Source organism: Thermobia domestica, chromosome 8 (genome assembly GCF_964235325.1).
Source record: "Thermobia domestica chromosome 8, izTheDome1.hap1.1, whole genome shotgun sequence".
Lineage (NCBI taxonomy): Eukaryota > Metazoa > Arthropoda > Insecta > Zygentoma > Lepismatidae > Thermobia > Thermobia domestica.
The window spans coordinates 101102490-101117950 of record NC_137461.1 but is presented as its reverse complement, the minus strand read 5'-3'; the positions used below and the strand labels follow the sequence as shown (position 1 = coordinate 101117950).

The 15461-nt window shown below is 37.8% G+C and overlaps 1 protein-coding gene across 7 annotated transcripts in view; it reads left to right on the top strand.

The window, feature by feature from the left end:
• Window positions 1-15461, top strand: part of Mhcl (Myosin heavy chain-like) — a 545621-nt gene that overhangs the window by 504512 nt on the left and 25648 nt on the right. For all 7 annotated transcript variants that reach the window (XM_081768806.1, XM_081768805.1, XM_081768807.1 and 4 more), the window contains 2 exons: window positions 5670-5819; window positions 11854-12019. In XM_081768806.1, coding sequence (XP_081624932.1) covers window positions 5670-5819; window positions 11854-12019 — 316 coding nt within the window. The remainder of the gene's footprint in view (window positions 1-5669; window positions 5820-11853; window positions 12020-15461) is intronic.

Here is a 15461-nt window from a genome sequence, read left to right as displayed (position 1 = left end):
AATCCCGCTTGTTTGCTCTAAAGAAGAATGTTTGGTTCTTTTTAACTCAAAATTATTGGATCGATTTCAATAAGGTATATTCATCAACATTTTCAGTAGTATCTCAGTGATGATTGGTTACTGTGCAGTAGTCTATAATGTCAGAAGTAATCCCAGTAAATAGATTTCGAGTAATTTATTGCAATTTAAATGTCTAATTTCTGTAGAGTAGCGTCTTTTAGAGGAATCACATCGATGAGAATTGGAATTTTATCGCTGCAAATTAAGGAAACAAAGCTTGCCTTACACAGAAATACAGAAATTAGTACATTATGTGAGTTTTCTTCCCTTAGTAGCGATAAAATTCATTTTTTTTACCGATGTAACATCCCTTAAGAACCGCACTGGAATGAATATATCATTTGCGTAAACATGGAAGTGAGGTACGATGGCGAAAGTGTAAAACCTCGTAACTCATCAAAACCAAACTTTTCAGGAGAGCAATAAAACTGTTCTGCTTTTACATTATCTTATATGCGATACGGGGTTTTCACGTTTATATATATATATATATATATATATATATATATATATATATATATATATATATATAATTGGGTTTTCGTTTACGAGCTTTTGCACACAGATTCAGATGTGGGGAATTGAATGCAACCAAAATGGAGAATTCCATTAAAAAAAAAAAAAAAAAAAAAAAAGTGGAGGTACGAGGTTTTGCACTTTCGCCATCCCTACACTTAAGGTGTGAACTACCTGCGTTATCTTTGAGTTCTGAGTTTTCTTTGAAATGAATTGGAAGTTTAATGGTTTGAGTGTACTGGTTTCTTCAAACCTATTTAAACGTTCCTTATTTCCTAAAACTTAAATTTAAGTAATACCAATTTCTATAAAATGCAAATTATTTTGACAAAGCATGAGTTCTAGATTTGAAGAAACCAGTAAAATAACAGCATTAAAATTCTAGTTCATTTCAAAGAAAACATTAAAATAATTCTCCATAGAAATCAATACCGGTAGGCTTAAAGATGGCGTAGGTAGCCAACATTATTAACTCCTAAAAGGAAACGCAGGTAAAAATTCATCCAGATGAAAGTTATTTCTTTTGCTGCAGACTGGCAATGCTGCGTTGACCTTTGTTCTCCATGCTATGTTTCTTCCTTGGTAGTAACTGTAAGGGATACATAGACGCACACATTTGCGTGATCAACATGCTTGAAAGATTTGTTTCATCGTGCATGTTGGATTTTTTTTTTTCCACACACGTACCAACTTAATGTCCATCTTACTAGAAGAATGAATCGGAGGACAGAATCACATGATTTCTTCCGCTATCGTGATTGGCGGACCTAAATGTAAAACAACCAACTTGCATGAACAGGCACACACACGGTAAACACATGCATGAAGAACGGCAAAATTATCATGCAGTTTACAGAAGATTTTGAAAGTTTTCAACATGCATGAACGAGGCCATACACTATCAACTTGCCTGTGGTTTTATCATTTTTCATACAAGTTGAGCAGTTTCTTCATGGATGTGTGCGCGTGTATAGGCCTCTTTATTATCGTGGTGCAAACCTGTTTATACTGCTTTCTGTTTACGCTGTATACGTAATTGTTGGGTGAGTTTTCACCTATGTTTGCTTTTCGAGTGAGTAATTTTTGGAGAACATCGGGATATTATTTGCAAAAAAATGACCCCTTAATCAAGACTTGTAGATGTTCCCTCACCAGCTTCAAGGTGAACAGTAAAGAAAGTCCTCTGTTGTTAAACATTAGCATTTTTCTACAAACTATTGTTTCAACTTTAATATAGCTAAAATTTAATACCTCAGAAATATAAGTATTATACAAAAATCTTTTAAATTTCTATATTGAATTCTTCACCATTTTTCTTGATTCTATTCAGTGAAAATATATTCTTAATTTCAAGCAAATGCATCAAAATATACAGTAATAATGTAACATTTATTAGTCATGGATGAATTTTCACCCATGTTTCCTTTTAAGGGTTAAGGACGAATGGGAAGGGAAACTGGGTTCGAACTCGCGTCGAGTTTTCTAAACGAATTGCCTATATGTTTCAAACAATCTTGACTCTTCGAAATAGTATTTGAATAATTATCAAAAAGCAACAAATACAGGGAAACCACTTTAAGTGTGTGCTACAATTGAAGCAGTTACTTAAATCCTGAATCGTCGTAACATTATAAAGCTATTTTTTCTCCCTCTTTCAATTGGAAATATGAATTCTGTGATTGAATATAAGACACATGTCTAACAAGGGCAGATATTAAAAAAAAAAAAAAAAAAATGATATAAGGAAAAATTTATTCTGATTGGTGTACAGGTATGCTTTTTTTGCCATAGTCACTACGAACCTCCAGTCATTTCTGGTAGCGTGCTGCAAGCTTCGGTAACTCAGTCGGGCAGAATTGATGTCTTGAGCACTTCACTGATGTTGAAACACTTCGATGCAAGTCACTTTTTCCGATGAACAAAAGGAAAGAAATCGCTAGTGACAAGGTCGGGGCTGTGAGAGGGAATGAATCGAAATCTTGTTGAATTGTCTCAACAGTACAAGCAGCTGTGTGTGGGTGGGCGTTGTTCATGGATCAGAATTTCAGAGCATAATATTCCTGTCCGCCGATATTTGATGGCACGTTGCAGATTATTCAGTGTTTGACAGTATACATCTGCTGTAATAGTTGCTCCTAGTTCCAAAAATTCCATAAAAAAAAATCACCCTTTCGTCCCAAAACACAGCTGTCATGATTTTGTGAACTGATGGTATTTGTTTAAATTTATTCGCTTTAGGACAATCAGAGTGCGGTCATTCATTGCCGCTGCTTCGACTTTCCAGTGCCGTACGATATCCAGGTTACATCCCCCGTCACTGTTATCTTTAATAAACGATGTCTAGCTACGTATATATTTTCCAGGTGCCATTCATCAAATTAATAGATAATATATGTAACTACCCAGACACTCCCAATCACAAAACGTTCAAGTCAGTGGAATATATTTGAAATTATAGATACTCAACTGCTACAATTTAATCATAAAAAGGATGCATTTCTTCCAACTTCATTGTATTCAATAGCTCACTCAACTATAATTATACATTCTATAGCTTATATCAATAGATATTAAATACAATATTATGCCATACATACAAATTTAAATCTTAATTCATATTTCATACAGTTCAGTTAAAAATCAGTAATCACATACAATTTATCTTAGCTACCAGACCTGTATAACAACTCCAAAACCATTTCTACCAACTGCCAACAGTCACTATGTGAGGAAAGAGGTCGTCCCCATCTTCCCTCCTGCGGACCAAGACATCACGTGTAGTTGTCATTCTTTGCTCCTTATAAGCGTCTGTCAACATTTTTGGCACCCACCTTCCACCATAGCTTGTTAGTCAAGTCGATGTACTGTTTTCGCAGACACTTTTGGAAACTCTTTGGCTAGTTCAGTTATTGTGAACCGGCAATTGGATCACACTTTCTCGTTAACGCGTTCCACCAGATTTTCCGTCTGAACATTAGGCCTTCCGCTACGTTTGTCATGAACATTTGAATCCCCTTCCCCAAACACTAAACCATTGCCTGACCTTCCCTTCCACGTTACTGTCGGTCTGTAAATGATACCCGGCGAGAGCTCATGTGATTCAGATCCCATATTAAGCTGTAGGTTCATGTTTCGTATAGCTTCAGCGCTGAAAGAAATGTTAAAAAGTCGAAACCAACAAACAATGATACTCGATACTCGACAAACTAATCCCCGAAGGGCTTAAGCTGTTTTAAATTGAACAATGTATAGCCAACACATCGCGATTGCCATCACATTGTTGCTGGTGTTAAATAATTTTTAATTCCATTACCACCTTGTATATCCTCACGACGTTGTGAACGCTGAACTGAAGTGTGACCAGACGGAAAAGAGTAGATCAGCGCGGCTAAGAGCATCGTCAATATTAATAATACAGATTAAATTAAGTAACTAAATACAAAAATAATTCAAAAACACATAGAGTTTGTTTATAAACCTTAAGGTGGTAAAGATCTCATTCAGCTAATTCATGCTAATCATATCATATCATATATATAAAATTCGTTTCAATATCTTTCTGGTCTGTGCATGTACAAGACTTCTTCAGAGGAACTATTCGTTTTATCACGGATCATTTTCCATTTTATTCTCCTTATTGTAACACTTTTTTCTCACGTGATTTTGTATTTCATCTTTGCATACGTTTCCTTACTCATTCTTACGGTTATGTGTCGAGATTTCTTACCGACGTTATTTCATTCTTTATGTATGTCCACATCGATATTTCTCTATTTCTAGGACACTCTTCTGGTTGAGTATATTCCTACTGTATTTTTTGTTCAACTTTTATGTGTATGCTTCTAAGAAATCAAATTTTCGTTGCTGGCTTTCTCCTCATTTCTCGCTCCCACCTTCATTCACGTTTCCGCATCGTAAGATATTATGAGTACGATGTGCGTGTTATAAAGTGACATTTAACTATTCTTGATATATTCTAATCTCACGTTCTGTTGTTCTTTTTTGTTTTTATGTCCATAATGACGTTTAATAGTATAGCAAAATTCACACATTCACTCCGAACCATTTGTGCTTTTCTGTGTTTCATTTGTACGAAACTATACGCTGATGAGTTGTTTTGATTCACGATATTGTTCGTTCTTGGTCACAATCTGCGAAAGTTTTATATGTGCTTCCTAGGAATATTGTCATGTGCTTTCTTTAAATCTATGATTATCATGACTGTGTACTATTATTCCATTTTATATATATAAATGTCTCAGTGCATTATGAGATAGCTGTTGTTGATCTCCCTTTCTTAAAGCTGTGTTGCTCGTCGGATATTGTATTCCACGTGTTGTCTTAGATTCACTGTTGTAAAGTATTTTCAAAAATTAGACCTTTAGTGTTAATCCACGGTAGTTTCTACTTATTGCCTGTCTTGGAGGTTGGCATTATTGCTGCTGGTCTTCAAAGTTTAGTATTTCTGTTTCCTGACCCCCAAGCACATTTCGTCACTCTGTAAAGACAGTGTATACCAACCGGACCTTTGAATCGTACTTTTATTGCTGTTACATCTAATTGAGGAAATTTGCTTTCTTTTTTCTTCTTCAGCGCGCACTTTCTCTGTTAAAGTAGACTAGGATTTATAGTTGCTTGTGCTAGCATTTGTTTAGTCGTTTATTTTATTATTTGAGATTTTTGTAGCAATTTTCTCAAAATACGTTATACCATGTTTATTTCTTCTGGTTGTGTGATCACTGTCGCTAATCCTTGTATACAGCGTATATGGATTTACAGATTGTATATAAACTTCCATACAATCAGCAGAGATACCGATTGACAAATATGTGTACCATTTTTAGAGTGTACGGATAATAAAATTTTCTCTCGTCAAGCGCAAATGTACGAGTTGGCCTGAGAAGTGTCCCGAAATTAAAGAGAATATACTTTGAGACGACTGTACATATAAGCCCAAGAAATTTTGCATGTTATTCATTATCATTATCATTACCCATTATTCATTACCCTTATTCATTATCATAAGTACAATGACATAACATTTGTAAGTGTTTGCATTTAAAATAAGTAATTTTTATTTGTTTATTTCGCAGGCGATGAGGCTTGAACTAGAGCTGAAAGATGAGAAGCTAACAGCGCTGGCGAAGGAATTGGATGACCTGACGTTCAGCGGCAAGACAGAAGAAGAAGTAGCTATGTTGAAAAAAGCGAAACATGAATTGGAAGTAAAACTTAAGGAACAGGTATGAACTAATTGTCAGACTTACAATGTAATCTTAAATGTTTAAATTGTACTATATGCTTACTAAAGTCTGTTCAGGCAACCTGATAGGAAACTCCCCTACCGCCCACTACTTTCCACTACAGAAGGGAAAAGCAAGTCGTTGACCTTCAGAGGGAGGGAAGCTTTTCTAATACAGAACCCTGTAAATTCTAAATTCGTACGTCAATTTGCCCTCACCTGATGTTGGGAAAGCTTGTTGCTTTTCCTTTTAGCTATCAACTCCGAATAACAAACAATTACTGTTTTTAATTTTTGTCTTGAAGAAAAGTATTGCATATTATTTATGTACGAAAGTTTACCCTACTGTAAAACATTTAACATATTGTCTTAAGAAATATTGAAAACATTAAATCAATAAGAGCTCAATCCGCTGATTTTGTATGAATGTGAAAGTTGGTCCCTAACACGAATACAAGAACGGAAACTGCGGGGTTTCGAAAATAAAATCTTGATAAAAATATTTGGAGCGAAAGAGGCAAACATTCAGGTGAATTAAAACGCTATACAAGCCTTGATTTGACAAGGGCTCATACCCCGCATATGAAGATTACTCTTCTTTTTCTAATGCTCACTAACCCTAAAACTCTTTTATTCTCTACAACTACAGGTCACCGAGTGTTATAGAAATAATAAAGTTATTACGTGTAAGATAAGCATGACACGTTGCTTGTATGAGAAATAGGGCCTACGCACTAATTCACAAAGTCCTATTCAAACAGCCTAGGACAAATAGACTATTAGGTGGGAGAAAGAGCGGACAATGTAAAGCAAGATCTATGAAGGATGGTTGATAACAAATATGGTGCATTGACTTTTTCACAGGTTAAAATCTAATGAAAAAGTTTGTTTCTGCTACGATGAGCCTTTGAGCTCTATAAGCCAAAACGTTTGTTACTTTTGTATAATTGAACGAACTCGTATGTATCATTACTTTTTTATTCTTATACAACAATCAACTCTTGTTACAACATTAGACTACCCTGCACACCATAACTGTCTCTCTCTCTCTTGCAAGTTAATTATTGCAAAGTATTATACCTATTAATGGAGACCGATTATCTTTCTAAAAAGTAATTTCTCCTCTTCTGCAATTGAGATTTAGCAAACAAACATTATTATTGGAACACTGCTATCAGTATATATATATATATATATATATATATATATATATATATATATAGAGAGAGAGAGAGAGAGAGAGAGAGAGAGAGAGAGAGAGATAGATAGATATAGATAGATATATACAGGGGTGGACAAAAAAAATCTAAACACACTTCATACAGGACACGTAAGTTTGGCCCTCCACTGTAAAACGCGTGTTGCGGTTGCCGATCGTGTTTTGTTTTCAATGTGTCATGTGGACCTTCCTCTTCCCTCAGCAGTAACCCGTTCATCTGTGAGTGTTGTGGTGTGAAAGTGGTGCGGTAAAATGGGTGACCTGACAAGACTTCCAAAGAGGCATGATCGTTGGTGCCCGTCTGGTTGAACTTCAGTGGCAACAGTGGCGAACGTTGTGAGGGTATCGAAATGCACTGTGTCCAATGTCACGAGGGCATACACAATTCATGGACAAACGACGTCTGCAAAGCACAACAGTGGTCGAAAGACAATCCTGTCAGGTAGAGACCGGAGGGCATTAAAACGGATTGTAGCAGCTAAAAAGAAGACCACTGCAATGAAAATTACGTCTGAACTCAATTCCGGCCTACAGAACCCGGTTTCATCGAAAACAGTGCAACGGGAACTTCATAAAATGAAAATTCATGGCAGGGCCGCTATCGCGAAACCCCTGGTCACAGCAGTAAATGCGAAGAGGCGGATCCAGTGGTGCAAGGACCACAAGGCGTGGACTTATGAGCAGTGGAAACACATAATGTGGTCCGATGAATCGATCTTCACCTTGTTTCCAACAACCAGTCGTGTTGACGTATTGAGAACACCATCGCAGGCCTATGATACAGACTGTCTGCTCCCAACTGTAAACATGGGGGTGGTTCTGTTATAGTATGATTGTTGAGTTGAGTTGATTTTAGTTTAGCGTCCCTTTCAGCAGCGCGGCTATATGAGACGTGGACCTACTGATTAACGTGGAATCCGAACCACATGAGCTCCCGCCGGAAATCGAACCCGGGACTCCCACGCCAAAGGTGTGTACGCTAACCGCTTAGCCACGAGGGAGCTCTGTTACAGTATGGATAGTGTATCGTGGTTTACCGCAGGTCCCATCATAGCCCTGTATGGAATGATGAATGCTAAGGCGTATGAGGCCATTTTGGGGGACTAAGTTCTACCCATGGCCCAAATATTGTTCCCTGATGGTGATGTCATCTACCAAGATGATTTGGCACCCTGTCACGCTGCAAAAACGGTAAAATTGTGGTTTGAGGAGCATGAGCTCACACCTCCCCTGGGTCCCACAATCACCAAATCTGAACATCATTGAGCCATTGTGGTCTGAGTTAGAAAGGCGTGTTCGGTCTCATTACCCTCCACTAGCATCCCTTAAGGAACTGGAGCATGTTTTGGAGAAACAATGATACAAAATTCCACACACCACGATTCAGGAGCTGTATACGTCCATTCCATGTTGGATCCAAGCTGTTTTGGACGTAAACGGGGCCCCACACCATACTAGGTATGATTTTCACACTTTTGCAAACGTTCTAGATTTTTTTGATCAACCCCTGTATTGTTGGATAGTTCGAATTTTGGATAATTCGAAATTTTTTCGTGTCCCCTTGGACTTCGAATTAAAAAAAAAGTCCACTGTATGTATATGCATATATATACACACATATATATATATATACAGTGGACTTTTTTTTAATTCGAAGTCCAGGGGGACACGAAAAAATTTCGAATTATCCAACAACATTCATTTTCACATACATAACAACAAACACACCAAAGCACTGTGCATCAAAAACATATTCATATGATGTAGACTTTACCTTTAAAGCAGCTTATTATTTCTGTAATCAAATACCGCAAACTAACAAACGACATTGACTCCATATAATTCAAACTACGTGTACAATGGAAAATATATTTACGTACAACACTACAACATACATTGAATAGCCCAAACAATTAAATACGAGTAACAATTTGAATATTCTGTTCTCACTTTTAAGAAGTCGTAAACCTCATTTGCTTAAATTTGATTGTTTTTGTACGGTCAATAAATCTTGAATTTCATGCATTGCGTGGAATACGATATTAATAACATTTGGTTGACTTCATCAATAATTCATCTTAAATTTTCAACCAATTCTGAAACAAGATGAGATTGGCACACGTTCTCTATCTTTACTTCTTCCCCAACTCACCTTCATCTTTATCATTACATAGATTTTCTATTTATCTTTTGTATTACTCTTCCCTATGGCTGCATCTGGATAACTGAAAACACGTTAAAACTGTATTTCTCTATTTACATCTCTCCAACATAAAAAAATTTTCAACTGTATTTACTTCGAATTATCCAAAACATAGTTTCAAAAGTTCGATTTATCCACGATTTTTTACTATTGTTTTCAATACAGTTTTCCAGGGGAATTGACTTCTGTTCGAATTATCCAATATTTCGAATTATCGAAGTTCGAATTAACGAGAATCCACTGTACTATGTTAAAATCTAAAATGTATACAGGATGGCCCAAAAGTAGGTATACACCTCTGCATTGATCAAGTATAACATTCTAGTTTACGGGCTCATTTGCTTCGGCTCTTTCGAACTTAAGATATAAATAAAAACACATTAAGAACAAATAATAAAGAAACTAAGTCTACCTGATGGGTAACAATAAGAAATTATATAAAATGCAATGAGCTGATCAGAACGGTACTGTATACCTACTTTTGGGCCACCCTGTATATAGATGGTTTATTATCGTAAGGAAAACAGTATATGTGATGAGTTGGAAAAACATAAATAAACCTGACCATCATACCTAACCGCGACCAAAATTAGGATAAAAGGTCTTGCTACAGTGTTCTGAATACCTGTCTCCTGTAAAAATTCCCATATCTCAAGGAACACATGTGGATATATTAAGATAAGAAACTCGAATCACTATACACAAATATTAGTTTAATTTTCATAAAAGCGGAAGTAGGTACTCCCTAACTCTCAACTATTCATAGAATTCTTTACCATAAAACTCTTAGTTACAGAGTTAGTTATTAACGTAGTGAATGGTAGAAAGTTTTCAAGTAAACGAAGAATTTTTTTTTTTTTTAAATCAAAGAATGTAGGAAATTTCAGAGTTTGTTATACAAATTAACTCTAACATGTCAAAACTGTATCGTTATATTTAACTTTAAAAATTTTAATCGAATGATTTATTTAAAAACTATATAAAAAGTTAATTTTTCTCAATCTCATGTGGTGGGAAACTTACCTCGACAACACAATACTGAGGATGGACTAAGGTCACGCGTCTAACATCCGAAACTATACGCACGCCCAGCTAACACCTGAGTTATCCAGATAGTCAGGAGGCAGTGTGTTGTTAAACTAGGTCGTACGTAATTGCACCGTAGAGAACACACAATTGCGAGTGGTTTTCCTTACGAATTCAAACTTGGACATTTTGTGCATCAAGTCGCAAAAAAATATTAATAGTGGATTTGAACCAGGCCCGTGGACACTGACCGACATCATGTTCGGATGAGCTCCGCAGAAATACTGGGGAAACTTACTCCCGGGAAAGCATTCGTACCATTGCAGACGAGTTACGGATACACCATATCACTGTTGTTTGGTAGCTTCGTGAAATCAGTTGGGTAAAATTGGGCTCATGAGTGCGATATGAGTTGACACCGGCCAACAAGAATTGACGTCTAAAAGTGTGTAGTTCTCTGAGTGTAAGGAATAACCTGGATAATTTCCTACAATGGATTGTCACTTCTAATGAAAAATGGATGCTATTAGTCATAAACGGACAGGACAGTGGTAAGATCTTGATCAATGCCCAGGACCTGCTAGAACATGTTGCTGGTATGGTGGTCTGTGGTGGATTGATTCATCAAATCATCACTACGGATCGTGCATAAAATGCACCTCAATTTTTCTCACAAGCACTCAGAAATGTTCTAAAGATATGGTGTCTTTATGTTGCACAACAATGTACGCACAAATGTCTGTAAGAGTTGCAGTATGAAACTCTTCCTCATCCACCATATTCTCCTGCCGTCTCTAGGGGCCGCGGTGACTCAGTGGTAGAGCGTTTACCTCTGGTGCATGGGGTCCCGGGTTCAAACCCTGCTCCCTCCAAGTAAAATTTGTGGTGGACAAACACCGTGTGCGTAAATTTTCTCAGGGTTCTCCCGTTTCCTCCCACTTTCCTCATTCCACCATTTCATTCATTTCTCATAATCACCGTCTCCTTTAGTCTAACCGGCATAACCGTGGGACGTAAAACTCAAAGATTTTATTTCTTTTTTTTTTCTCCTGCCGTCTCTCCCACCAACTACCATCTCTTCTGGTAACTTGAGCTTTTTGGAGGGAAGGTCTTCCCTGATGATCAGGCGGTGCAACTTGCTGTTAAAGACTTTTTCGTAGATGCAGACGGCGAGTATTTTGATTAACCAATTATTGTAATTTCATTTGGGGGGAGGCTTTGGAAATAACGAACTTGGGGCGAGCATTTCCTTCGCATCAACCTAATAACATTAGAATGGACATTAAAAAAGATAAATTGGCAGTTGCTGTGTACATTTTTATATTTATTTGAAAAGTAGTAAGTTTACGCTAGTTTGAATTTTAATCTCAATTATATTCATCGTATTTTCTTCTCTCCTCATATACTAGAAATAAATTACACATACATTGTACATTGGCTACTACACATACATTGTATAAAAGGTATAGAGACAAAAGTGCATTTAGTCACGATAAATTGAAAATTATTTCTTCTGTAAAATATTGAGTTTAATCTCTCCTGAACGAGACAAATTGTTTCATATGTTGTTATATATTGTCTTATTAGGAAGAAGAATTAGATGATCTAGCTGCTCAAGTTCAGCTGTTGGAACAAGCAAAGCTCCGGTTGGAAATGAACTTCGAACAACAAAACAAGGAGAACCGACGAGAAATAGCTCAACGTGAAGAAGAGTTGGAAGACGTAAGATGCAACGCTCAGAAAAAAGTAAAAGGTAAAATTTGTTTGGAAGCATTGCTTATAGTAAATAATAAGAAAGACTGAAACTAAAAACATTAAAATATAATTTGGTTTTGATTAAACAGTACTCTTTTTCTCTCTCTCTCTCTCTCTCTCTCTCTCTCTCTATATATATATATATATATATATATTGTAGAGACCAGGCTCTTAAAAACATGGAAAATAGGCACTAAAGTCTAACTCAAAACAATGATGAAGAAAGGTGTACAATGCCACACAAAAACTGTGGTGTTTGTAGATACCTTTTAAATAAAGTAGCATACAAAGGGTGTTCAAAAAGTTTTGCACAATGGTCTCTATTTTTTTTTTTTTTTTTCATTTGTTGCAGGAGGAAAATTAATTTTTTTGTGAACATACTTGGAACATTTAGCTATACACTGAGCCTACGCAATGTAGCCTCCATCAGCTGTGATGCATCTTGTCCAACGTTCTTTCCATGATGTAAATGCAGTTTGGTAAAATTCTGGGGATTGACTTTTACACCATCGCTTGACACAGGAAATAAAATCTTTCTCACTATCAAATGTTTTACCGCGCAGGTGGGCCTTCAGACGTGTTTTGCTCTCAGGTTCGGACAAAAACAACTATGTTTCATCCTGGGTAATGACACCGGCAAAGCACTGTTTCCACTCTTCAGTAAAGGTCGTCATGAGACCCTCGCACACATCCTTCCTCATCTTTTTCATTTCTCTTGTCAATAATCTAGGCACCCAACGTGCAGAGATTTTTCTGTACCCTAGTGACTGTACCACTGATACCACACTACCCAATGACAAACCAGTCATTTCAGCAAGCTGTCGTGTCGTCACACATCTGTCATTTTGGATGATTTCATTAGTGGTCTCCTTATTCACATTACTCACTACCGTCGATGGTCTACCGCATCGTGGATTGTCCAGTAGAGAGAAATCATCACCTTTAAACCTCTGCAACCACCACTGGATACTGCTGCGATCCAATGTGTCCTCCCCATAAACAGGGAGCAACTTTCTGTGAATCGATGTGGCAGAGTCATCGCCGGTCTTGAAGAGGAACTCTTATCACCGACCGTTGTCGCAACCTGACATCTACTTCACGGTCCATTATGGCTCACCTGTAAATAAAAGAAAATACTTTTATATACCAACTTATAACTAAATGTTCCAAGTATGTTCACAAAAAAAAAATATTCTCCTCCTGCAACAAATAAAAAAAATTAGAGACCACTGTGCAAAACTTTTTGAACACTCTTTGTGCATAGAATACTTTTATTATAGCATTTTGTCACTTCGTATAGCAGTTCGAAGTTTACAGCAACTGTCCAAAGAAAGAAATTGTAGGTTACTTTCTAATGAGAAGGTAAATTATTAAGCCTATTTTAATTTTTAATATATTGTAGTAGTTGGTTACAAAGAAACATTGCACATGATAGCTTTTCTTTTCTTTCTTCAAATTTGCCAATGTTACTCGCACAATACATTAAAAGTAAAAATAAAGCAATGTTCCTATTTTCATCTACGTGACCAGAAAATAAGCAAGAACGTGAATTGATTGGTACACTTTAACCTTTGAGCACTTGTCCAAGTCTCTGTAATTTGTTCAGATATACAGATGGTGATCAGAAAAATGGAAACACCTGAACGAAATTGCAACTTACCAGATTAATATGGTGTCGGGCCACCTTTCGCCTTCAGAACAGCCTTGATGCAACGTGGGATGGAGGCATAGAGGTCGTGAATGGTAGCAAGTGGAATTTTACACCATTCCTCGTGCAGGGCATCGACCAGTTCTGTGAGAGAGGATGGAGGTGGAAATCGTCGCCGGAGTCGTGTTTCCAAGACGGACCACAGATGTTCAATTATGTTGAGATCTGGGGATTGGGCGGGCCAGGGGAGGTGTTGAACTTCATCCCGATGTTCCTCAAACCACGCTGCAACAACGCCAGCTGTGTGAATGAGTGCATTATCATCCTGGAAGATGGCGTCATTGTCCGGGAGCAACATCCGGACCATAGGATGCAAGTGGTCTCCTAAAATTGCGACATAATCGTTGGTAGTGATTCGTCCGCTAAGTGTGACCACAGGACCTAGTCAACACCATGATATTGCGGCCCACAGCATCACCGAACCGCGCCATGTTTCACAGTTGGGCGGAGACACTGCAGATCGAAAGCTTTTTGGGCCTTCTCCACACATAAACACGGCCCGTGGTTGGGAATAGGGTGAAGGATGACTCATCCGACCATATCACACGTTTCCAGTCCTCAACGGTCCAAGTTGCATGGTCGCGGCACCATTTGCGGCGTGCGAAAGCGTTATGGTCCCTGATGAGCGGTTTGGCCCGTGCAACACGACCCCGTAAGTTCATGTCATGCAATTTGCGGCGGACTGTGATTGTCGAAACAGGGTGGGGGAGGTGTTGATTGAGTTCCTCCGTCACTTGCTCCGCAGTGGCACGACGGTTCTGCGTGACAATGCGCTTTAATACCCGGCGTGACCTGTCACTCATGATTTTCTTCCGCCCACTGTTCCGCTTCCCTGATGTGATTTTCCCGTGTGTTGTGTAGGCCGTCATCACCTTCGACACTGTCCCACGCGACACACCTAACACAGTAGCCGCTGCCGTTACACTCACTCCACATAACCGCGCACCAAGAATTTGCCCTCTTTGAAAACCTGAGAGGTCTCCCATTTTACACTCCCTCCGTCTGCTGCAGCCACTGGACACTGCTGTTCCACTGCGCCTGACGTAGTATGGAGACCGACCTAACACACCACCACCAGCGGTTCGGCGCTGCGGGCGCCACGACACCACTGCCAACCCATACATCTGACGTGTTGCCAACTACAGATGTTTCCATTTTTCTGATCATCATCTGTATATTAGCCGCAGTAACTCGCCCCATTTCTTGTGGTAGTGTTCTTTTCATGTATTAGGGTGGAACTTGTTGTTGAGGAAGTTGGTTTCTATTATTTTTAACTTTCTAGGAAGTGACAGAAACATTCTATTTAACAAGTGATTTATGTAGTTACCCCACTGAAGTTTAAATACTGAAGAAAATTCTAAGAACGGGCAATATCATGCATTTAAGCAATAATGTAGGCAATGTAGAGCAAAACAGCAAGAATAGTTTTGCTGCAATTGAAGCACAGACACCCCCTAAATAAAATTAAGTACGTTCATTTTTATCGTATCTCTAACTTGAAGTAAAAGGCATTTTGCTTAACATCCAATCACTAAACGTAAGAAAATATGCTGTAAGTTAAGGTTTAACTTCACACAAAGACGTTGTTTACATTTGACGTTTCACAAAATGTACAGTTTACCTATTTATAGTTACAGTGTTGTGTTAAGTTCATCATTTTTTTTTTTCTTTCTTTCTTCAAAGATCTTTTCTTCTACAAATCTGACGATTAGCGTATCCACAGACTGTAATC